Raw genomic sequence first — 25169 nt, 5'->3', positions numbered from 1 at the left:
TGTTGAGACAATTCAAATTATTGTATTTTTTCAACCAAAGACTAAATTAATAGTACGATATCAAAATATAGTCTCTAAGTTCGTGGAAGTTGAAAGATAGACAATTTCTAACTTCAATTTATTTTTGCAATTTGTTTTTTATTCACAGATATTTTTCCTCAGAAAGTTTAGATGAAACTATAAAATAGTGTTCTGCAGCAATTTTGTTATGCATTATAATAACAAGGCGCAAATAATATTATTGTAATAACAAGAACGTAGAATTTTTACTTGTACAGTAATGGGGAAAAAGAAACTACAAACATTATTTTAGTACAAAGGCCTATAAAATCTCATGTTCCGCTGAAAAATTAAGTAGCGTTTTTTCCCTCGAAAAGTAAGAAGATAATTGCAAATATATGTGATTGAATCAATAAGTTAGACGAGAAATACATGTATATGAATCACTTCAAAAAATCAGATATGATATTTGACCAAACAATCCAGCTGCTAGAAACAAATGCACCCACCTCGAACGAGTACTAATAATAAGTAAAAAATAAATAGCAAAACCTATTCGAGTTTATTCAGTTGTTTGGAGAAGCCACCTGAATGACATTTCCGCTCGCATTATCTCAGAGAGTTGATTTTCATCATCTCCGTAAAAATCCCATTGCCTGGTAAACGTTACTGACGGTAGCATCTGCTATGGATGCAGCTTTACTAGCACCGTCAGCCAAAACTCCGTCCAAGTAAGAGGGATCCGATGTTATTTCTGCGTAACGTTCCTGTATAGCAGCTGAACTGTAAGAGACTAATCTTTCGCAATTAACAGCAAGCGTATAAAGGTTGCTGAAAAATGGGGGGAAAACAAATTGAAACTCCTTCCGTCCCCAAATAAGTGTCCTATTTAGGATGCAGGGACTAAATAGTTAGTGTTCTGTTTTCATGCAATAATCAAGGATATAAAGAGTTAGTAAACCACTTTCTAGGCACGCGATCTTTTAAGAGAGGGGTCACGTATTTGAGGATGGAGGGAGACTAAGTAGTAGGAGCAGATATCTACATGGAGAATTGGAGATGATTATAGGATTAGAAACAGACTGAACCCCAAACTATCATCTCCGAAGTCCCTAACTTCACACTCATAAATCATGACGACAAGCCTAAAATGTTTTGAATCGTATTCTTCATCTATGATACTTTTCAGACATGCGTATTCCAGAAGAAATTAAGGATAATCCAGTCATATTTCCTTTTATTGCATGCATCTGTGAATAATAAAGATACCAAAGAGGAAGCGAAACCTGGATTGGATGAAGATGATCAATTAAGGCATCAGTGAGAAGGGGTTTGAATGACCCCCAATTCATATCTTTGCACTCTTCCAGAACCTCCTGCATAATGGAAACAAGTAAAGCTTTATCAGCTCAAAAGGACATTCAAATTGAAACAAGTAACCTCTGTTTCGATCAGGTACCTGTTTGCTCTTGCCGGTAATAAGCTGATATACTGAAAGAAGGTTGTTACATTCAGGCCTCTCAGGATTATCAAATTCCAGCCTGAAAAGTTTTCCAACAAGCAGAGATAAGAAGATTTGAGCTTTTGTAACTATCTCGTACAAGCACTCACACACACACACACAAAGAGGAAAAAAAGAGTACAAAAGTGATGCAAAGAAGCTTAAATACATGAGCATCAAGATTAAGCAAAATAGGATCTAACCAAGTAAATGAGTCCGTCTTGCATCGTTTTATTTTGTTTGCAATTGCCTGCAAATTCATTGAAGAAAATATTTTAGGATAGGGACGATAAAAAGCCTGTAGCAACTTGCTAGATACCAACATACTTCAACCAGAAACAAATGATCAGAGTCTGAGATGTTTTTATTGATATCTATGGTACACTCTTTAAAAATATGAAGCTGATGATCCTGAGAGCAAGTGTCGATTTAGCTTTCCAAATTCTAGCATAATGCTACCTCCCCTGTCGTTTAAAATAAAGAAAACAAAGGGAAGACATGGATATTTACAGATTGCCACCATATTTCCATATAAGTAATTCCTGCTCTATTTTAGTCTTTTAGCCAATTAAAATCTTTATGAAGTGTTACATGTTCACATTACAAATTACTACTGACTTTACTAGCTTCGACATAATTCCTTTTCGAAAAAGAATTAAAAAAAATATGAAAACTGAAGATACAGAAGGACCAGATTGATAGAAATGTTTATACTCACATCTTTTGAATCAAGCAGATTGATTCGTGATTGATCAGACGGAGCAGATTTTGACATCTACGTACAAAGAACAATGGATATAAGTACTAGTACTACTCAAGGAGCAGATATCTTGTAAGCAACAGTTGTTGTAAACTTGCAATGACTTTATCTTTAAAAGATCCCTAAGTTATGTGAAATCATTACCTTAGAAAGACCATCAGTGAGGGACATAACACGAGCTCCAGTAGGTGGAATAAGGGCTTCAGGAACCTATATCAATGACATAGTTAAAGCATGAGTTAATCTAATCTCCAAATTAATGCGTTTACCAGAAGTTTATTGCATAAGAGGACAATGAACGAAACAAACCTTAAAAATAGCACCACCTCTCCTGTGGCCAGAGAAAAGTTGATCAGACAAATCATTCAGATTTCCTAGTGCCGCAAGTAGGAAAGACACAGTATAACAAGAAAAATCTTGGACAGAAGCTGATGACATAAATGAAGCAAAAAGTTTATTGCTAAATTATTTGAACTATACTAAGTGTCTAAGTCTTACCCTCCTAGCTTTTTCCACTTCCTCCCTCCATATAGATAATTAACTCGTTCAGCTATTTCTCGTGTCAGCTCGAGGTGTTGTTTCTGATCCTCACCAACTGGAACAAGATCAGACTGCACAATAATACAATAGTCATAAAAGTGACTCATTCAGCCAATACAATACAGCCACCCATACCAATATGCAAGTATCTTGTTGCAACTATAATCTTCACCATGTAATGTGAAAGACTTGCTACTCTCCAAGGTCACACAAGTATAGTGCACAAACACAACTAGGACCCCAAACAAAGAATAGATCTCCAAAAATAAAGAAAAGGACATATTGAAAGAAAAGAAAAGATTACTTGATACAACAGTATATCTGAGGCCATCAGCACTGGATATGTCAGAAGGGCGACCCCAACATTTTCATTCCCCTGTATGTAATGATTAGATTTAATTATAACAAGAATAAAACTATACTATTCAGAAATAACTTCAAGTACCTTAATCAAAGTATTGCGGAGTAGAGATTTTTTTGTCAAGATAAGCGAGATTCCACTAATAATGATTAAGAACCGTATTTTACCTCTTCTTGTTGCATCTAAGGTGTTTTCCACACGCAGGCAATTACATCTTGTACGAGCAAGAGGTAAGTAATTGTATCAAATTCAAAGTACTAAATCAACATGTATATAGCGGTGATATAAGCTAAAAACCAGCAATCCAGGTTCATAAACAACTAAGATAATCAGCATCATAACCAATAAATTCCTTTTATTAGATTACTATTGTGTAGATATTCTGCAAGGAATATATTTAGCCTATGAGATGAACATAAAATCACTATGGTGCATGAGTTCACATGATATGTTAAGAAGATAAACATGAGATGAATAATCAGCTAAACAACGAACATCACAAAACTCACCTCCTTCTGCGATTTTTCTTTGAATTGAATCATTCTATTCAGCCAACCAATTGGGGTGGCCGAACTCAGTAACCACATCAATTCCACATGAGCACGCACATGAGACTGCACAAAGACTGATGCCTGGAATGGGAAGTAAGCCGCAAAGTCATGCAAACAATCTTCAAGTGATAGGCGGCTATAATGTTCAATCATAAAGGGGCATAAGTTAACTGTGAGACCTTGGAAGGATCCACACCACATGCTAAATAAAGAGCTGCAGTATCTTTGGTAGCCTTAGATAATTTGTGTGCTTCATATGGCAAAGTTATCTGCAAGAGAAAAGTAAGATTAGTCTAACTTAAGAACAACGACAAATAATTTAATCAAGATGAGGTTTATTTTGTGAGCGTTAAACTCAGTGGTATACCTAGTTTAAAGTAAATCCACAAAATTTGAACCTATTTTAAATAACTATATATCATAAGTTTCAAAGCACTGTGTTTTAGTGAGATTATTCAAACAGGGAGCTACAATTCAGACGTAGCGATATGGAATGTGTGATACTCAAATCAAGAAGAAAACTGAGGTTACCGCATGGAGGTCCACGATGAAGAAGAGTGTCTCGTATGTATTCTGCAAAAAGCAAATTGGGGGTGAAACAACAGGAAACAAGAGCAGAGCTCTGACAAAAACACAAAAGTGACATAAATGGAATATAATAGGAGTAGTATAATAAGAACGTGTCTGTGATGACAATAGTGGAGTGGAGTATGTAAGAACAGGACTGTGGTAGGCATGTAGCTGAAGAATACTTAAATCAGTTTTACAAAGCATTAGACTCTGATTGAGCTAAGGAAGTCATGCCTGTATTATGCATTTGTACCCCCATTGTAGAGCAGCGGACTCACATTTGTTCATCTGATGAGACTGCTAAGCTACAGAAGTCTACGAGATTATAACATGTCCAACCATATTCTGTTTATACGGACACTTATTCATGTCCTTTTACTACTTGAAAGAACTATGGCAAACCTGCACATAGGTTGATAAGAACATCATGATAAATGTCCTTATATGTTCACCCTCCCATCTTCCTATCTATGATTGCTATAACATCTAATACTAAGCCTGACTGTTTCTCCATCCAATAGAGTTGGCTTAAACACGGTGCAGGGGCACATAGATATCTAATTCAAATCAAACCTTAATAAAGTGCTGGACAAATATTTGAAAGCTAACCTGCAAGTCAATCCAATTTTTTATGGCTCCGAGATAGTTACCAAGATGTATGGATCCTGTGGGCTGAACGCCGGAGACTATTCTCTTCCTATAAATGAGAAATTAATACATCAAGTAAAAGGTAATGCTATATTAACAAAAAATACAAACAATGGCTCACATTTTAGTTGGCCTAACACGCTTCATAAAAATTTAACATCAAACGGCTCTAAACTTAAGCCACATAGACAATAAGCAGTCTCAGCAGAGTTCCTTACAATTCGACAAACTTCAATATCACCATTCGAACCTCACAGAAATTACAACCACACACGCCTTAATCAACGTGAGAGAAATGCACCAATGCTCTAGCTCCAAAATACGGGGAACATAAGATCACAATTTAACACGAACAACTGCAATTTCGATATACAAGGCATGCATTGCTTGGAAAACACATTCACACCAAATCACTCATCAAGTAAATCCTCAGAGCTAGAAATACACTCAAATTAGCAGTAAAAAAAATCGCAAGAGCTAATACTTCACTGAGCTAGACGAAGTCTGCGAAGTCGAAGGCTCCGACACTGCGAGGCTGCAGAGGCAGCGCAGACTCTCGCCGATCCTCAGCCGCCGCGGCTCGTAGATTCCACCAGCTCTGCTCAAGCATTTTCCGAGACGCGCACCGCGCGGCCTGCTCGGATTCCAAATAAAAAAAGAAATCGAACCATAATTTTCATGGAGAATTGAAGCAACAAAATGAGCGGTGAGAGTGAAGGAAAAATTTACAGTGAGACGATGGAGCGCGGAGGAGTGTTGGAGAGGATTAGGAAGTGAGAGAAAATGGAGCGCCCCATTTCTGCTGCTGCTGTTTCCGGTTTCGGATTTGAATAATGATATTTATATATCCGGATTTTGACCCGGAACCATTCTCCGGCCCATCGGTACTTCATATGGGCCTGGATATACATGAAGGTCGGCCCATAAATACAACTGTAAATTAATACTCCCTCCGTCCCCGATTAGAAGTCACACCTTGACCGGACTCGAGTTTTAAGAAATGTAAAGAAAAGTTGGTTGAAAAAGTTAGTGAAATGTGGGACCCATTTTTTATATTGATTTTATAATAAAATGTGAGTGAATTGAGTTAGTGGAATGTGGAACCTACTTACTATTTATTGTAAAAATGAAGTGTGACTATTAATTGGGAACGGATCGAAATGAAAAAATGTGACTCTTAATCGGGAACGGAGGGAGTAATGTAATAATTCCTCCGTCCCTTACTAAATGTATTTTTTTCGGCACTAAATTTCTGAAACTTTCTATTAGTAAACGAATAAAGTAAGAGAGAGAATAAAGTAAAAAATAAAAAATTAAAAAAAGAATGTTAAAAAAAATAACTCATTTATCTTAGGACGTCTAAAAAAATATAAATTATTTAGCAAAAGACTGAGATAATGGTACATAGCAGTAATAATTTTAAAGACAATGTAATTAGTAAAGTTGAGTATAAAAAATGATAAAATGCTCAAAAATTCGGTAAGTTTGATTAATTTATGGCCAATTCCATAATTTTAAAACGACAAACTACATAGTAGTACTAACGTATTTACGAATTGTCACACAACGAAAATATTTGAACATGCGTTCACGAGTAAAATACTAAATATGTATTATTTGATTAGATGTATTAAATTCGTTTAAGTAGTTTGAACGTTTTATTCACATAGTAATTTTTCTGTTTACAATATCATAGTTACATATCTATACTCAAATCCAAAAATTATGGGGCTCTTGGAAAATATTAAAATTATAATATAATCGATTGTTTTATAAAATTATGAAATTAATCAATAATTGACTAGAAATCGATTAACTTAGTAAGTTCACGCCAATTTACAATAAACAAAATTAATATTAATGTTGATTAAACTAAAGTAGACTTAGCTTATTCTATTTATCCATAGAATTTGTAAATTAATAAGATATAGTACTAGGATTCTTTTATCTTTTATATACTAGAATCAAAGTTAAGATAAAGACAAAAAATAATAATGTTAAGATAGAGTGAGAGAATATGCTGACCAAAAAATATATATCTGTAATATATATATTGATATTAAAAATGGAAATATGACAATATATATATGGACATTAAACTAGTAATTCTACCACAATTTACAGTTGCATCAGATCAAACGCAAAATTCCCATTTTATTTTATTTTTCCCGCACTCTCGCTCCTCAAAAACTAGCATGAACAATCGGAGCTGGATAGAGGCTAATCCGATGGCAAACGACTCGATTTCGGAGAGCGAGAGGCTACAGATCGAGCAGATTATGGAGCTCGAATTCGAGGAATTGGAAGTCGAAGAAGTGGACGACGACGATTCGTCCGACGAAGAGTAGTCAGTATTCGATCTATTTCTGTTACGCGAGATTTTTTTTTCTTCATTTTTTGCTGTTTTTTTTTTACCGATTCTGGTTGCTTTGCCGTTCGGTTTGGGGTGAAATTTGGATGAGAGCTATTTTTTTGCTCTCTTATTTTGCGAGTTTCTGTCGAAGGTTGGAATTGGCGGTGCTGGACTTAGGGTTTTTTAAGCCGATAAACTTTTAATTGTCTGTATGTGTTGTTAATGCATGTACATGCAGCTATGTGAGTGGTCGGAAATAGATGTAATTATGTAGAAGTCGTGTTGCTTGTTGTTGCATGTGTGTATAATCTATGTGTTGAATGCATTGGATCTGGAAATTAGCAAGTTGAAAGTTGAAAGTTGAAACTTTGAATAGTTAGGATTGATATGGCGGTTCTTTGAGGCTAAGCTAATTGGAGAGAATTTTTCGGTTCATGTCGTAGCTGCCGTTTAAGCACTTGAGTAATGCTTCGATTTTCTGTTTTTGTAGATGTTGGTATTCTGCAATTCGTATACAAATGAATTGCAGAATTAATGATATATAGCGCGATAATTGATGCTCAACTAACCAATCATTTTTCTTCCCATTGGCCTTTTGTAGTCGTCGTGTTTCTGCAGGAGCTTCTGCATCTACTGACTATACATATGATACCTCCATAGTTACCTTGCATTCCTATCTTGGTGGTAGGCCACTTTTTGCTCTATTCCTTTTCAATTTTTTCATACAGTGTTCTTGACAAACAAAAAGTGAGATGCTCTATCTCTGACTCACTAACTAATCATTTCATATCAGTCGTTGAAGACACTCACAGTAGGATGGCATTTTTGGATGGTGGTGCTGTGCTCACCCTTCCCCTGTATTATCTTGAAGGTACTTTATTCTATGTAAAGTGAAGTATTGTTACTAGTCACCTGTTTTTTAGTTATCTGCTTTATGAAATATTCAGATGTCAATTTTCTGGTTAAATTGTTCACTTGGATATTATGTACATTACCTTCACTGGCAGATGCTAGCTCACTCTCAATGCTAAAGTTTTCACTTTTTTTTTTATCAGAAACTGTGTGGTGTGCCTATTTTGTGTATATTAAGGACTTGCTTACATCTCAAAGGGGAGCACATACTTTTTTTTGGGTGTATCAACTGTCAAGCCAATATAACTACTTATATACACCTTTATATATTTGACTTCTGAATTATATTGTTTTACCTCTCTTTACAGGTGTTGTTTTATTTCCTGAGGCAATACTACCCCTTAGAGTAGTCATTCCTAATTTTATAGCTGGTGTTGAGAGAGCAATGGGACAAGCTGATGCTCGTTATACAATTGGTGTGGTACGTGCAATTTATTTCCTCCTGTTGCTTACAAACAAGTGTTTCATGGACAAAATTTAGTCTTATTATCCTTATGTCGGGTTTGCCTTTAGGTTCGTGTGTACAAGGATCCCAACAGTGGCAGGGTAAAGCTTTCAGCAATTGGCACTACTGCAGAGGTACGAAGTGCAACCCTTTGTTTATTCTTCTATTTGATTGTGATTTGTGAATGATTGATACATATATTCCTATGTGGTCATTTATATCTCATGGTGAATACTGCTCCATGTTTGTAATATATTAGTTGGTATTTTTATTAGAAGATACCATATGCAATAAACTAAATAACATCGAGGCTTTAAATTAATAACTAGTTATAATGTACAATGTACATATACTAGTATACATATGCGGGAAACTCTAGTGAGATTAATAGCTGTTACCTGTTAGTCCATCCATCTACTAGATCTGTAGAACCAAATGTGGGTGATCTCTTGAAGGCCGCCACTAACTAGGCTGATCACAACCTTTTATCTGTCCCTTAAATGTTCTCATTTAAATTTGTATGATGCTATGGTATTGTTGATATTTTGCTCACATGTTTTACTGTTTAAATTATAATCTCAAAAATAAATGTTTCTTATTGGTCCTATAACATACTTGTAATGACAAGCGTAGGATGAAAAAACTTATGTTTTAAGGATATTTAGGTGGGCTCAGTGGACCCGTATAGCAACTTGGTGGATTCCATTGTTCCTTTGTACTGCTGCTTTCACCCCCGTGGGTCTAAGGCATTGCACTATTTAACTCATGTCCAATGTGGGCAAGCTGTGGTGTGAGTAAAAGTTGAGGTCAAGCCCACACCTATAGCTGGCCATAGTTTACATTTCTCAAGTTGATTGTGTTCTAGTCTATGCATTGTGCTGAGCAGCTGACACAACACAAATTTATTCAATTTCTTTTATCTGTTTATAAACATAGTAGAGACCTTCAGCTATAGTTTTTTCTTGATTGTATTTTGTGAATAATTCTCTGTGTCTTAATGACAGATTCGGCAATATAAGAAACTGGAAGATGGCTCTATAAATATTGTTGCCCGAGGACAGCAGCGCTTTCGCCTGAAGCGTCGTTGGGTTGATGTAGAAGGATCGGTAGGTACTATAAGAAATTAAATCATGCTTGTATGTTTGTCTTCTTGCTGTTAACTTCATATTATGCTTCTGTTTCTGAACAGCTTTGTGGAGAGGTTCATATCATCCAGGAAGATGTGCCATTAAGAACACCTCGGGAAGCTGTTGGTAAACTGGCTCCATTAAGAAATTCTCAGGCAAATAGTGTGCCATCTACTCGTCACAGCTGTGAGGAAGGAAATGATTCTGATGTAATGTCAGAGGGAAGTTTTGAAAGTGAACTTTCAGCAACAGAAAGAAGGCTGCATCATTATGCTCTTGTATCTTCTAATCGCTCTGAGGTATATGACGAATCCATAAGCAGCGACGATGAAAGATCTGAGCGATTTTATGAATGCCAATCAGAAAGGTCTCCCTTAGATAACCATACAAGACCAGTGTGGTTAGGACTCAACAAGGAGAATGATGATGGCAATCCTGGAGTTAGGAAGATGCCATTTTCATACATGCAACATTCTAAAAAGGCAGGATGGGGAAAGCACTCCATAGCTTCATTTCGTGATGTTTCAAGAGCCTTCTGGCCCAGTTGGGTCTATAGCATGTATGACTCCTATGTACTTGCTAGGAAGGCAGCAGGTAAAGTGGTATCTTTTTCTACTCTGTGAATCTTAATACATTTACTATGCATAGGCAATAGTAGCAGGAGACGGGAGTAATATTTTGTTTTAATATCAAAATCTATAGTGGTGAGTGGTGACCTATGCTTGGGGCATGTTTGTTTGCTTTTTCTTTCGGGTAGAATAGAAAGATTGCATCTTTACCAATTTGAATTGGATGATATTGACACTAAATTTGGTTTGATGTTTTTGGACTTAAATATTTGCAGACCGCTGGAAACAGGTTGTTAAATCCCCAAACTTGGACAGCCTTGTGATGAAACCAGATCTTCTTTCATTTCATATTGCTAGTAGAATTCCAATATCTGATATAGCAAGGCAAGAACTCCTGGAGATTGATGGAACAACTTATAGATTGCGGAAAGAGATTGAGTTGCTGGAAAGTTTCGACAAAATGCGTTGTAAAACTTGTCAGGTAATTTTGGAAAGTATCTCTTGATAGATGTTTTCATATATGTGAATTAGAGGTCCTTGTACAGACAAAATGACTTTTTTTGTATATGTGTAGACCCTTATTGCAAAGAGAAGTAACATGTTAGTGATGTCTAGTGATGGCCCACTTGGTGCTTTTGCTAATCCGAATGGCTACGTGCACGAAGTGATAACTCTCACCAAGACAGATGGAATAGCAGTCACAGGGCCTCCAGTAAAAGAATATAGCTGGTTTCCAGGGTAAAATTTCATCTACTTTTAGCAGTTCAGATACTACATGATTTGAGGATTGTGTACTAAGTATTTCTTTTTGTTGCAAAAACAACTTGTTTTCATCACTTATTTAAGTTACTCAATGCAGGCTGAAAACATATTGCCACCTGAACAATACCCAATTTTTTCACTTTGGATCTCAATATTTGTTGAGACATTTGCTGAAGTGCTGATATTTCTCAATTTTCATCTAGAACACAATAGTATTTTAACTTTAAATCAAAACATTCAATTATATATCCAGTTCTTACTAGTTTTAGTCTCTTAAGACCTCTTTCAGTGTAAACAATGAAAATTTTGTGCATTTGTTGAGACATAATCTGTTTTTGGTGCTTGAGATCTTATCTGTCCTGTGGCTGCAGTTACGCATGGTCAGTTGCTGAATGTATAATGTGTGGATCGCAAATGGGTTGGTACTTCTCCGCTACAAAGAAGAAAATGAGGCCTCAGGCATTCTGGGGGCTGAGGAGCTCACAAGTGGTGGACGAGAAGCTCTAGAAACAGCAGTGTCAAATGCCAAAAGTAGGTATAAAGTAGGTATTTCCTGGTGAGGTATAGATCCTATGAAACTCTTGCTTTTCTCGGCAAATCTTTCGTGCAGATAACTATGTGTCGTATAATGGTTCACAGAAAAAAAGTGTTTGGACAACTTTGGATGATGGTGTAGATGGAACTTATAGATTGTGATATAGGAGTGGTATACTTTTACATATGTATAATGAATAATATAGTATTTAGTTATATAATTTCATTTCATTATATTATGTCTTGATTTGGTGCTTACATATATTTTTGAGGCTCAGTTCAAATATACTCCCATAAATATTGAGCTTTCTTCGTAGTACAAATATCTGGATTATATTTTTGATGTACCATTGGAAAAATGATGCTTTTTGCGTGAATTTTTTAACTAAACCCGAAGTTAGATCATGCTGGTAAGACTTTTCAACCCGAAGTTAGATCCTACTGCCGGACCATGAGAAATGTATGTATTTGAGTGGGCCGGAGGGTTGATCATCCTACTGCTAGACCATGAGAAATGTATGTATTTGCGTGGGCCGGAGGGTTGATCATGCTACTGCTAGACCATGAAGGATGGATGCCATGGTCTAGACTAGTGGCGTATTCAAGTTGGGTCGAGAGTTGACCTATCTTACCGCCGGCCTATAAGGATTAGAATACTCACTAAATTTGATATTTGGAGTTGCCACCAATCACGCGATGTAGCAACTTCATCCCAAAACCGAGGTAGTGCAAATCACAATTCAAGAATTACCATAGTCTCATAATGTTTTCAATAAATGAAATTCCCTTTCGTTAAAAACTCTATGAAAATCCACTAATACTACTTTCATTATCTTTTCTCTTCATCTCTTTTTGCTCATTTTTCTTTACCTTATTTTGGAGATTAACTAGAGTTATTATTGTGTGATGTTAGAAACGGACTATTTACAAATATACTATTCCCACTGTTCCATAATAGTGGAGTTATTTTGCTATTTTATTACGATACATTATAGTAGAGTCATTTTCTTTTATAGCAAAGGTCAACACATTTCTTTTCTTTACTCATACTATATTCTCTTTTTATTTCTCCACCTTTTTTATTTCTTACTTTATTTTTACTATACTTGACATATTTTTTTTTTAAATCACGTGTCAAAAAGAAACGCATCTATTACTATAGAACGAAGGAAGAAAAATGGTAGAAGTAATTCATCTCGTCACACACAATAAAATAATTTGTGGGCGTGCGCGACAGCTCATGCAAGTTTATTGATTGGTTAATCACTAGCTTTATATAGTCCATTATTGATTTGGCACTTGACTTATAGTAATAGTATATTTTATTTTAGTGATAAGCCGTTAACATGTGCATAAAACGACATAGTTAAATGGTTAAGAGAACATTATTAATTATGTGCATCAGCATCTTCGCATATTCTGTTATTATCTCATCAACATATTGAAGACAAAAACAATATAAATGATTCTACGTATTAGTGAATAAACAAGATAATTATTACAGTTGAATTATACTTTCGATATATACTTTTTTTTAAAAATTATTATAGTTGAACTCCACTTTATAGGCGTTATAATGCCTTTTTATAAATAAATACAACCAAAAAAAGGATTTTCTTAAAGTTGAGAAGAAGCGATTATTTTGATCTCGGTATATGCTAATATGCAAATAAAGAATGTGAGTATATGATTATATGCAAAACATATTTAGAAATGTAAGAAAATCGCAACATTGCAATCAATTTTATTTTGATTTGTTGTGTGTTCATATTCCATAAAGTGGAATGTCACCTTTTTGATTTATAATTAACAATACATATTCGCAATTCGCAAACAATCATTTCTCTTTTTCACCTCAATTTGAATATATGATGTGCATAATAATCAATATATTACTTGAATACTTTAAATGTCCAATTAAATTCAAACACGAAACTGATTTCATACGAATCATAAATAAGATTCGAGTAAGTACTTTAATACCTTTAAGTAATGTCGATTTAATCATCTACTATTAAAATTCAAATCAAACAAACTCAACTCTTCATTTTCTAACACACTATTTAATTTGATCCATTTTCTTAAGACGTCTCACTATATTTTATTCTCACAGTTATTTATATTTTTATATTAATTCACAAAATAAGGGTACACAAAACTTTATTTTGAAAAAAAATTAGAATATGACAGAAAACAACTACCTTTACGAAAATAGAAAAAACAAAAACAACCTGAAAACTACCTAAATATTTATTTCCATTTATCGCAAATATAATAAATACGTCACCGTTATTATAAACCAATGATAAAAAGTTATCAATTTCCAAATTTCAACGGAATCAGAGTTGACGAGAATCTTCCATGCTTCACACCACACAATTCAACTTCGCATAACAAGTGGTACCTCACGCTTCGCTCATCGTACACGAGCTCAAACCATCAACTGTGGAAAGCGCAGCTCAATCAAGCGTGCGAAGTGGCGCCACCTGTTTATTAATAAGTTTTTCTGGAAGAATTTGACAATTAAGCTCCTGATGTCAAGGGATTAATTTTCAATTTTTGAAATTCCACTTTCGATCACCTTTAATCGGATAATTCCGCTTGTGAAAATTCTGATATACTGTTTTCGTCGATTCGTTTTTTTGTGATCGGGTGAATTCTCGCTAGATTATGGGGTCGCAGAGTAATTTTCAGATGAAGGAGGTTCCAGGAGAGTTCGGATACGTTCTCCAAGATGTGCCTCATTTCTCCGATTACATTTCCGATCTTCAGGTGATTTGCTTTTATGATTTAAGAGTTTTACTGTGTGATCGTGACGTTCGCTTTTTTTGTGTGATCGTGATTTGTTTGATCAATTGTAGTGTGGGAGGGAGATTGTGTGAATCTGGATACATGAGGTGTTTTGCTTAAATGATGTTTAGATGCACCAAGTATACATTTTTGAAATATGTGTGCATCTAAGATTAGGAAACATAGAGTTATGTGGATTAGCTTCAGTTTGCATGTGTATTTTGCATTACAATGTGAATGATATACAAAATATTGATTGCTGGGATAATAAAGAAAAGTGGATCCTAACTGATTCTTTCCTTGGCAAAAGTCTTATCTTATTTAACACTTATCAGTAAATATGAAATAATTGTTCTGGTACATGTGCCCCTCAAATGTGTTTTTTTTTTATCAAACTATCCTTTTTTAACTTAACTTTTAAGGAATTAGCTGCTGAACTTGATTAGTTTTTAATTCCACAGTCAAGGCTTTATCTGGAATTTTTATGTTCGTTAAATAATTCTCATGAACATAGCATACTTGAGGTGAGAAGTCTCCCCTGATCGGGAAGAGAAAAGTGAAAAATATGTACTATATAAAAGTAGTACTTTTACTGCCATGGTTTTGTTTATACAGTCTCTTTTAGGATATGTAGAAGATGGTAGGAGTCCTACGGGTGTCAATGATTCAAATATTGTTTTGAACCTTTTGCTCTAAATTAGTTTGTGTTCCGTTTCTTTCAATTATTTACTTTTGTGCTTGAACATTTGTTGCAGACTTATCCAAATCCCCTCCGCTCCAATCCCGCATACTCAGTGGTTAAGTGAGTTGAATTTTCTTCTTTGGATCTGGTTCTTTCTCGCAGCATTATATGTTGATAGTTATTAATAATCTGTGCTCTACTTCTGGTTCCAGGCAATACTTTGTTGACATGGATGACAGTGTCCCTGAAAAGGTATGATCTATTATGCAGCCAGGATCATAAATCAGGGAGTTGTATTTGTTCTTTGTGGTTTGTCTTTAACTCTGGTTCTGGTTAATGAATATAAGCAAAAAGCATGTGCTCCTTTGCTGCTATAAGGCTGAAATGGTAAGGCACCTGTAGGTAACACTATATTATACACAAAAACTACCACACTAGAAAAGGGTCCTAAAGTTTGGAACTGAAGTTGATTTTGTTTTATGTTCTCCAGGACTGGAGTAAAAGTCTTAAAAGGCATCATAATTGAATTTTAGTTTCCACTAAAAATGTAATCTTTGAAAATATTGTGTCCTTGGGCTGCTTGCTTATCATTGATTTCACGTGACTGGGAGCAATATGTTTTGTACTATAGTGATATTCATCCTTTTTGAGTTTTGACATAAACGTACGATAGCCTTCTGTGCAAAATCAGAGCAATTCATTCGTATGATGCATTCATGTATGCTTAATGTATTTTAACAGATTGTTGTTCACAAGGATACTCCAAGAGGGATACATTTTCGGAGAGCTGGACCTCGTCAACAGGCAAATCAAAACTTTTCTTTTCCTTTTTTTCATTCATTTAATAGGAATTTTAAAGTTAAATATGGTATATGTTCACTGATGTCTGCAGGTCTATTTTGCACCAGATGATGTACATGCTTGTATTGTGACATGTGGTGGTCTATGTCCTGGACTAAACACGGTGATCAGAGAAATTGTGCACAGCCTTGATTATATGTATGGTGTCAGCAAAGTCCTAGGAATAGATGTAAGTTGGCCGTTCATGAATTTATTGCATCTTTACAATTTATTTTTAGGTTTCACCACTTGCATTTTAAATTTTGAAAACTGGTCAAGACCTGTCTGCCTCTTCTTTGTATCCCAGGAGAGTTTGTTTTAGAATGCCTGATATATCTCTATGCCTGGTTTCTGTTTCGAGAGCATGTACCTTTAACCTTTTAGACATACATCACATGTTAAATGCAATGGATTTAATCATCAATTTATGCAATGCATCTTCCTTTCTTCATCAAACATGCTGGTTAAGGAAAGTACTAAAGTCTCATATTTTCGTCATGGCAGTTTCTTTATTTAGGTTAATTAATTGTATTTACGAATTTGTAATCTGACAATGGTGGCATCTCTTTTCTTAGGGAGGCTACAGGGGTTTTTATTCAAAGAATACAATTACTTTGACCCCAAAGCTTTGCAATGACATACATAAGCGTGGTGGGACAATCATTGGATCTTCTCGAGGTGGCCATGATACCACGAAGATTGTTGACAGCATTCAGGACCGTGGAATTAATCAGGTATGTGTCACCTTGTACTTGACAGTTGGCACAGCAAGAATCTAAGATTTCTTTAAATAAACTGCATATTTTAGCTCAGTTGAGCAGTATTACTGGCTCAGGTTTATATTATTGGAGGAGATGGCACTCTAAGAGGAGCAAATGTGATCTATGAGGTATTGTTACAAGGGAAAAGACTTAACTGTTGTAGCCACTTTTCCATTCTCCCAGTGCATGTGTTCTTGAGCTTAGCATATGTATAATTTGTTCTGCAGGAAATCAGAAAGCGTGGTCTAAAAGTTGCTGTTGCTGGTATTCCCAAGACAATTGACAATGACATTCCGGTATCAGTATTCAGTCATTACTTCTTATTAGATGGACTGTTTTTACCTTGTTCTTCTTATTGATTTTTCTTACTATCAAATTACATGGTTAAATGTGAGGAATGAAGTCTGTTAGTATTTCACATGCACCTCCTAAGAGCAACCTAACCTTCGGGTCTGCATGGAGGATCTGTCGTCTTCCATGAGTTTCAATCAACTAGGAATTTCACTTGCAAAAAGATTGTACTCCGTATAACTTATTTTGTGTTGAATATATCACCCCTCACTTTTTATCACAGGGACACTGCATCTATTTCTTGTGATTTCTTTCTATACATGCAACCAACCATTATTCCTTTTCATTTCTAACTAGATCCCTCTGGCTTCTATTATCAGGTTATTGACAGGTCATTTGGTTTTGATACTGCTGTAGAAGAAGCTCAGCGTGCCATTAATGCTGCACATGTTGAAGCAGGTAGTGCAGAGAATGGAATTGGCATGGTGAAACTAATGGGTCGCTATAGTGGTAAGATGAGTCTATACAACTGAAAAATCAGAAACGTTATGATGTAAAGGGCTGCACTTTATAATTCAACCATAGTCTAGAGAGGTCTTCCTGCAATAATTCAGATGCCATTTACTATGTAAAGCAACAAAGATGTATATCGTATAAGCATAAAAATGGATAAGGTCCATTACAAACAAAAACAGGAGCCCCTAGCAAAGTTATTATTCTGTGAAATGATTTTTACAATCTGCTCCCCTGTAGTTTCTTACTTTCTTTTTATGGTGGCCCAATTTATACTTCCTTCTAAAATTGTCAGATTTATTCTGCAGGTTTTATTGCAATGCATGCTACTCTGGCGAGCCGAGATGTGGACTGCTGTTTGATTCCAGAATCGCCTTTCTATCTTGAAGGAAAAGGGGGGCTTTTTGAATATATAGAGAAAAAGCTCAAAGAAAATGGGCACATGGTCATTGTTGTTGCTGAAGGAGCAGGACAGGAGCTTCTTCCTACCAAAAATGAAGAAGATGCTTCAGGAAACAAGCTACTTCAGGATGTCGGGTTGTGGATTGCTCAAAGAATAAAGGTACAGGTTACATCGATGCTATTTTTGGTGGCGACTCTTTCTTCCATGTATAATATCACTAAAAGTTAGCATCATTCACAGTACGAGAATCATGTTTTTCTTTGTCAAAAAAATCTGTTAAGCTACTTTTCTCTTTTGACAGGACCATTTTGCAAAGCAAACCAAAATGCCAATTACTCTAAAATATATAGGTCAGAATACTTGTATTGAATTCATCATATCCTTTGTTAAGATAGTCCCACTAAACTTGATAACATGCAGATCCAACTTACATGATCCGTGCCATTCCTAGCAATGCATCCGACAACGTTTACTGCACACTCCTTGCTCAAAGCGCAGTTCATGGGGCAATGGCAGGATATACAGGCTTCACAAGCGGGCTTGTTAATGGCCGTCATACATACATTCCCTTCAATGTAAGTGATTTTTAGTAAATAAATATGATGATTGATTATATTTCAAAACAGAGTTCAAAAACAATCTGGACTTGTATGTCCTGATCCATCATCTATACGAATGTGATGGAAAATGTCTGTTTTGTGCAGCGTATCATTGAAAAGCAAAACAAGGTCGTCATAACAGACAGGATGTGGGCAAGGCTTCTATCTTCCACTAATCAACCAAGCTTTCTGGGACCGAAATGCCCCAGTCTTATGAATGCAGGTAATACAGACTCCGGTATAAACGGAACAGAAAACACTTGATTCTCGACTACTTCCTGTTGCCAGCCAACAAAAAAATAATATTTTGTTCCACATCTCAACGTATGAGTTATGTACTATAATATCGGATTGATCAGGTCAACTAGGAACAAATGACAAGGTCACCGGTCTATTAGGATGCCTCAGCCTGAAGCCGTGAATAACAATCTGTTGAAGTTGTTTATTTATTGAACATTTGGGACTCAAAATACATTGTACATTTATTGCTTTGTAGTAATAAGTTGAGGTCCTTGAAGCTATATAGTTAAGGTCTTTTGTGTGTTACTTGTCTTGTTTTATGCTGAATTAGCATTCGCATTAAGTGTATAGTTGTGGAATTAGCAGCTAATGCTGGTTTATAATTGTGTGTGTGTGTGTGTGAGAGAGAGAGAGCAATGCAGCAGGCATCATAATGGAGGAAGCATATTATTTATTTTATCTGCACATTCACAAATCTGTAATGAGTAATCATTCTTCCATTTTTATTGTGGAAAATGTGCGCCTCAAATATAGCATATAACCCATAACATTGTTTTTCACAAACATTCATTCATCAAATTCAACTATTTGAGATGTTATTATTGTGCATGTAAGTATTCACATCAATGGAAGAAAGGTAACAAAAAATTGAACTCCCACAAAAGAATTGTAAATTATTGCCAATAATAAGAAGCATTACATTCAATCAGGTAATTGTTTAATGGCAGCTAATGCTGATTACTGCACCAAAATATGCATATAGGAGAGAGAATGCATATTATATCACTCTCATCTACATTTAACACAACAGAGATTGATATAATCTACAGTGAAATGATCTAATCAAGGCATAACCATGTGTATCAATCAACCCCTGTAAACACCAGATGGATCGGCATTCTGCACAATCCATGGATGCTCTAGCAGTTTGTGCAAAGGCAGACGCTTCGAAGAATCCTTGACGAGCATCTGCAGATTTTATAAAGATCGGTAGATATGAATTCGATGAACTCAGACCCATAGCAGAAAGCTTGATATAGGCTAGGCATGTGTGGGCTAAGTTTTACCTGACTAATTAGATCTTTAGCAGCTGAAGAAACTATTGGCTTTGGAGGGAATTTTAAATCCACCTGGATAATCCTTCACAGAACAAACAACACAAGCTTTGCAGATTAATATGTGAAATTCATAGACGAAATGGAGTGTGCTAAGATCGGGGTTTTTTTTTACCTTCTGTATGTGTCTGCGTGTTCTTTTGCTTCAAATGGGGGCAATCCGTAGAGAAACTCGTAACACAGAATACCAAGACTCCATATATCTACATTCGCATCATGCTCCACACTCTCCACTGCGTTAAACGTTTGGCATTATTATTCAATAACCGATCTGGAAATACTTGGGAGGAAAAAGACTTGTTTTGCAGAGTGGCTTCATATTAGGTGTGCTCGAATTCATCTATTCGCCTACTTATCCAAATCTTGCATAAATGTCAGATAGCTTACCCATCTCAGGTGGAAGATAGTCAAGAGTGCCGCACATGGTCCTCCTACGATTAAATGTGTGGACAGACCAGCCAAAATCTGCAATTTTGAGCTCACCCTGAAATTGGAAACACAAGTGTCAAAACTCAAAAGCGAAAGACTACAGACTGGTTCTTTCAATCAACCAAACAGAGTGCGATAGTTACCTGAGCTCCGACCAAAAGGTTCTCAGGTTTGATGTCTCGGTGTATGACATGCTTCCCATGGCAATATATGAGTGCTCGGGCTAATGATGCAATATACTGTAACATGTTGGCAAAGTGCAATCAGAAACTATATTTATTCAAGACAAGTCATAAAAACATAAAGCCTAAATGGTGCATTTATCTGATCTCAGTTCATAAAAGAGGGTAAGAAAATGAGAGGATCGATCACTCACTGTTGCAGCGCGTCTTTCACTAAAATATTTGCACTTCTGCAACTCCTTGTAGAGCTCTCCCTTGGCAGCATATTCCAGAATCAAGTAAACTCGTTTCTGCAGTTAATGATCTCACATTTCAAGCCCAGCCATGGGTTTAATTCCAAGGCATAGCAAACTATGGGAATGCTCTATACCTGATCGTAGAAGTAACCATATAGCCGTAGAATGTTGGGGTGTCGAAGATGACTCTGTATCTCCACTTCACGACGAAGCTGGTGCTCGACCTGAGACTCTTTAAGCTGGCTCTTAAACAAGACCTTCAGTGCGATAACATGGTTGCTCTGCTTCAAACAACATTGAAACATAATTTGAGTTCTAAGCCCAAGTAGGTAGTAAGTACTCCATCAGAAGCAGCCAATTTATCTTTCCAATTTAGTTTATACTCTAAAAGCTATTGATCACAACACATCAAGGGCTGCATATCAGAGTGAAATAACTTGAATCTAGGTACTGATCAGAGTAAGCAAGATCTATGCTCTACAAATACAAAAGATTATTGATTTAAACAGCACTGACCCTCTTTTCTCTAGCAAGATATACATGCCCAAACTTCCCTCGGCCGAGAGGCTTTCCGATTTCAAAGTCGTTTAGGGTCCATTTCTTTCTCTCAGCTGCTGTGCTCTCTGAAGAATTCTGTAGAAAAGGGGAAATTTCTTTAACATATTCAAGCATATCGAAAACAATAAAAATCTACAGATTGAGGTACGAAAACACAATGCAGACATGGTGAGCCACATGATATCCCCCTTCTCCGATCATAGCAGCAAAGACAGAAAAAAAGATTCTACATCCCTAATTACAGAGGTTTTACCATCGGAATTTTTCTATTATACACCTGAATTTCTTTGTAATTGTTAAGATTTACGAATTCAGAATTGAAATTTCCTTTCTTTCTATTAAAAAATATTGAAAAATCAAAACATGGATAATTTCATGTGCAATTGCATTTTAAAAACCAAATTCAATGAAAAAACACAAAAACAAAAACAAAAACGTAATGATGAAAATGAATGATGGAATGATCTTATAGAATTTTCAATTACTGGACCAAAAATCATCCATCAACCCTAAATTAATTTCAAAATTTTACGAACAGAGGTTTTAGTCGCCTACCTTGTGATCTTGTTGAGACTCTGCCGCGATCGCCATCTCCGGAAAACACACACACAGCTCGCACAGTTGGCGTGAGAGAGAGACGCGAATGCTGCAAAAATGATTTTCAAATTTGCAGAGAAATGAGAGAACCGTTTTTGGTTTTTATTGGCGTAATATAGCAACGGTCATATATACATGTGGCCTTGCCGCTGGAAACGCTTTTCAAATAATGCATTAAATAAATAACTTTAAAATTCAAAGAAGAGCGTCCTACACCGGGCCCGGGCTCGGGCCTTTATTTATTTTTCTCCTTTTTCTTTATTAGATAATTGGTTGGATTTTAAGATTGGAAATACTTTGAATTTATTATTTAGTTTGTTTGATTAAGGTTGTTAATAGTAAGATGCAGTTGAGTTTACTATCAAAGATCCACTTTCGATTCAATATTATGGATAACGATTTATTGAGAGATAGTGTGAAGTTGGATTTGTTAGTAAGTGGAGTACTAAATAAACACAAATAATCACAATAAATAAAACTCATTAACATATGAATTATTTATATTACAATGTGGATCTAAGCCTAGGAGCAATGAATTTACAAATTCTACAATATCAAGTGATAGATTTCACTATACTATTTCCATATACAAACTAGAAAGAACATCCATATACAAGTAATTAATGAAAAAATTTCAACATATTTATTTGGATATGATAATTGTGTAAATAGTATAGTATTATTGGATATGATAATTGTGTAAAAATTTCAACATATTTATTTGGATATGATAATTTCACTCACACTTAGTTCGTATTCAATACTATTATTGTTTTTATAAGTTGTATCGAAAATTAACACAATATATCAAGATAATTGTATCTCTCCAAAACCTCTTATTTTATTTTTAATATTAAAGAAGTAAGAATAAAACCCAATCACTCATCTCAAAATTTCATTATGTAAAAGCTTTCATGTATAGTTTAATCAAAAAATTATTCTGCCAAAACATTTTAAATAGAAAGTGGTCAAAATGGGCCTATTTCATGGGTATAAAATTAAAGCCCACTACGTTGAGAGAGAGAGAGAGAGAGAGATTCGTCATTTCTTATCGTGAAAATGGGTAGCAGAGCGATTATGCTCCTCCGAGCTAATCCGCAGTTGTTCAGCTTCAGGAGCAGCGCTTTTCCGAAAGCATTTCAATCGAAAAAGCGGTTTTATGCGGCCAAGTATAGCCTCGAGCCGCCGGATGTTCCGAGTTTGGCTGAGAAAGCTCGGATTTCTCTCACACCGAAGCAAGTATGAATTTTCGTTTCGGATTCTGTCTGTTTCCAATGTGAATTCAGCTGCTGATTGTTTTATTTATCTGTTTACTTATTTGATTTCGTATTTTATTTTATAGGTCGAGGAATTTGCTCCCAAAATTCGGCAAGTGGTAGACTGGTACGCTCTCCCTGGAAACGCAGTTTATTATGTATTTTGTTCTGTGTTTGTGTGTTGCTGAGCTAGTACGGCGGATAATGTATAGTTTTGTATGGATAATGTGTATTGATGCATGTTTGTGTGTGTGTATCGTTACAAATCTACTTACAAAGTGATTGAGTGGAACTCATTATGCTTTTGTAGTCTTCTGAGTTTGCTAGCAATTTCATTTCACGTGATTTTCGTGTATTTCATTCTGGTAGTATGTAATTTCATGAGAGTATAATGCTACCACTTATGTTGTACACATCGTATGATGTTCAACTACAATAGAATTGTATAAGATCCAAAGTTGTGGTGCTGCAACTTGACGTATACAGTGGTTTCTATAACTTTGCTATTGTGTTTGGTTTGGAAATGTTGTCGAGAAGAAGGATTAGTGGAGCCTCTTGTTTCAATATGGAATTTTCCAAGTTTGTTGCAAAATTGGAAAATTAGCTAAGTATTCCTACGATGATTTTCGTTAACAACACGAGTAGTCATAGGAGATCCAATAAGCTGTTGAAGGTCATGTTAAGAATAGTTATCAGTTTCTTTTGCACCCTTTAGTGCTTCCTTTTTTTTTTCTAAATTCCGTCATCTGGTATTAGACAACAACATTTATTAGAATAAAAAGTGCTGTAGTCGAGTGACTATAAATCTATTTCTTCCCTTTTTTTGTCTGATGTTTTGGTAATGTTAAAGCTATGGATCTATTATATCATTAAGATTGTGTTTATTAGCAATGTTTGAAGCATTAGCATAATCACATCCCATTAGGTCTTATTACACAACACAAGTATCGTAGGAGATCCAGTCAGCTGCTTAACATCCTCTAGAAGCATGTCTTTGTTCCATTTCTCCCTTCCATATTTCAGACTTCAGAGGATAGTTCTTGTAACTATATGTTATAGTATCTTACAAGGTAGGTTTCCTATGTTCATGCTTCCAGTATGCTAAACAAGAAGATATGTTGGAACAAACAGTGATATTATCGGTTACAATATAGATCTTCCCATGTTTTGAGATGAGATTTTTGCCATTGCTAATGCTGTGGATTCTTTATTCACTTAGCTTCATATGGTTTCTACAAGCGTTTCATTGTCTACTAAACAAGTATTGCAATGTGACATTGTGAAATTCGAAACAGGTTTGGGCAGCTTCAGGCTGTGGACCTTCAGAGCATCGAACCAGCCCTGAGAGCAGGTTACCGAAAACTTGCTAAACATTTTAACTGTCTTTCTGCTCCTACATGATGTTTTATGAATACAGTAAATTGTTGTTACACTGCTCCTCTTCATACTCCATGTGTTTTTGGTCTCTATGAACTTAAATAAAAAAGAATTGTTAAATATTTTCTTCAATCATTATGTGAAAAACTGATGTTGATAGCCTCGAAATTTTGTTTTCCTATTTCCAATTTATTTGCTTCCGTGGTATGTACAGATACCGAAGGTGACAATTTGCGTGATGATGTTCCTCAAGTATTTGATAATAGGTAACAAAATCCGTTTAGAAAATAGTAGAAATTTAATCTATATGAATAAAAAGCTGAGTGTGGATGTGATGCAGGGATGCTATAATAGGTGCAGTGCCCAACTATGAAGATTCTTATATCAAAGTTCCAAAGGTCTTAAATAAGGAGGAATAATATAGTTGTGTTCCAACCAACTGACTTTTCTCTTCTGTTAATCATTTATGCCGGACATTTTGATGGAGTATATTAGTCTCTCTCTTCAAGTAATTTGCTTTTATGATTTGAGTGTTTTACTGTGTGTTGTGCGTTTTTTTGTGTGTGATCGTGATTTGCTTGATCAAATGTAGTGTTGGAGGTAGATTGTATGAATTTGGATGCATGAGGTGTCTATCTTATCTCTTTTCATGTGCACCAATATAAAT

The 25169-nt window shown here is 35.5% G+C and overlaps 5 protein-coding genes across 5 annotated transcripts; 3 read left to right on the top strand and 2 right to left on the bottom strand.

Annotated features, from left to right (window-relative positions):
* Positions 1–375: 375 nt before the first annotated feature.
* On the bottom strand, positions 376–5736 carry OVA4 (Nucleotidylyl transferase superfamily protein). Its single transcript, XM_048088815.2, has 15 exons — positions 5661–5736; positions 5416–5565; positions 4893–4980; positions 4245–4286; positions 3893–3982; positions 3672–3794; positions 3106–3177; positions 2760–2872; positions 2571–2592; positions 2406–2471; positions 2220–2276; positions 1705–1751; positions 1460–1541; positions 1287–1376; positions 376–767 (listed from the first exon to the last, which is right to left on the bottom strand). The coding sequence occupies exons 1-15, from the start codon at positions 5726–5728 to the stop codon at positions 633–635; spliced, it is 1245 nt and encodes a 414-aa protein (XP_047944772.1). The 5' UTR covers positions 5729–5736; the 3' UTR covers positions 376–632.
* A 1308-nt stretch (positions 5737–7044) lies between these two features.
* Positions 7045–11867, top strand: LOC125186545 (uncharacterized). The gene is made up of 10 exons (XM_048082926.2): positions 7045–7278; positions 7886–7968; positions 8078–8155; positions 8505–8617; positions 8710–8775; positions 9646–9747; positions 9831–10362; positions 10613–10818; positions 10912–11075; positions 11471–11867. Exons 1-10 carry the CDS (start codon positions 7127–7129, stop codon positions 11604–11606), a joined length of 1632 nt encoding a protein of 543 aa, XP_047938883.1. The 5' UTR covers positions 7045–7126; the 3' UTR covers positions 11607–11867.
* Positions 11868–13961: 2094 nt separating this feature from the next.
* LOC125186914 (ATP-dependent 6-phosphofructokinase 6-like) lies at positions 13962–19058 on the top strand. Its single transcript, XM_048083403.2, has 14 exons — positions 13962–14405; positions 15179–15225; positions 15318–15357; positions 15847–15909; positions 15998–16135; positions 16521–16679; positions 16781–16834; positions 16934–17002; positions 17378–17507; positions 17819–18072; positions 18215–18263; positions 18334–18488; positions 18618–18735; positions 18872–19058. The coding sequence occupies exons 1-14, from the start codon at positions 14304–14306 to the stop codon at positions 18931–18933; spliced, it is 1440 nt and encodes a 479-aa protein (XP_047939360.1). The 5' UTR covers positions 13962–14303; the 3' UTR covers positions 18934–19058.
* A 342-nt stretch (positions 19059–19400) lies between these two features.
* LOC125186915 (serine/threonine-protein kinase Aurora-1) lies at positions 19401–21964 on the bottom strand. The gene is made up of 9 exons (XM_048083404.2): positions 21828–21964; positions 21231–21347; positions 20849–20995; positions 20673–20768; positions 20440–20535; positions 20255–20351; positions 19983–20100; positions 19820–19892; positions 19401–19721 (listed from the first exon to the last, which is right to left on the bottom strand). Exons 1-9 carry the CDS (start codon positions 21861–21863, stop codon positions 19620–19622), a joined length of 882 nt encoding a protein of 293 aa, XP_047939361.1. The 5' UTR covers positions 21864–21964; the 3' UTR covers positions 19401–19619.
* Positions 21965–22885: 921 nt separating this feature from the next.
* Positions 22886–25027, top strand: LOC125186916 (glutamyl-tRNA(Gln) amidotransferase subunit C, chloroplastic/mitochondrial-like). Its single transcript, XM_048083405.2, has 5 exons — positions 22886–23108; positions 23212–23252; positions 24421–24476; positions 24717–24768; positions 24843–25027. Exons 1-5 carry the CDS (start codon positions 22929–22931, stop codon positions 24919–24921), a joined length of 408 nt encoding a protein of 135 aa, XP_047939362.1. The 5' UTR covers positions 22886–22928; the 3' UTR covers positions 24922–25027.
* Positions 25028–25169: the final 142 nt, after the last annotated feature.

Source organism: Salvia hispanica, chromosome 5, assembly GCF_029641045.1.
Source record: "Salvia hispanica isolate PSC_SH4W2 chromosome 5, Shi_PSC_v1, whole genome shotgun sequence".
NCBI lineage: Eukaryota > Viridiplantae > Streptophyta > Magnoliopsida > Lamiales > Lamiaceae > Salvia > Salvia hispanica.
The sequence above is the reverse complement of the archived record's forward strand: the minus strand, read 5'-3'. Positions and strand labels throughout refer to the sequence as shown.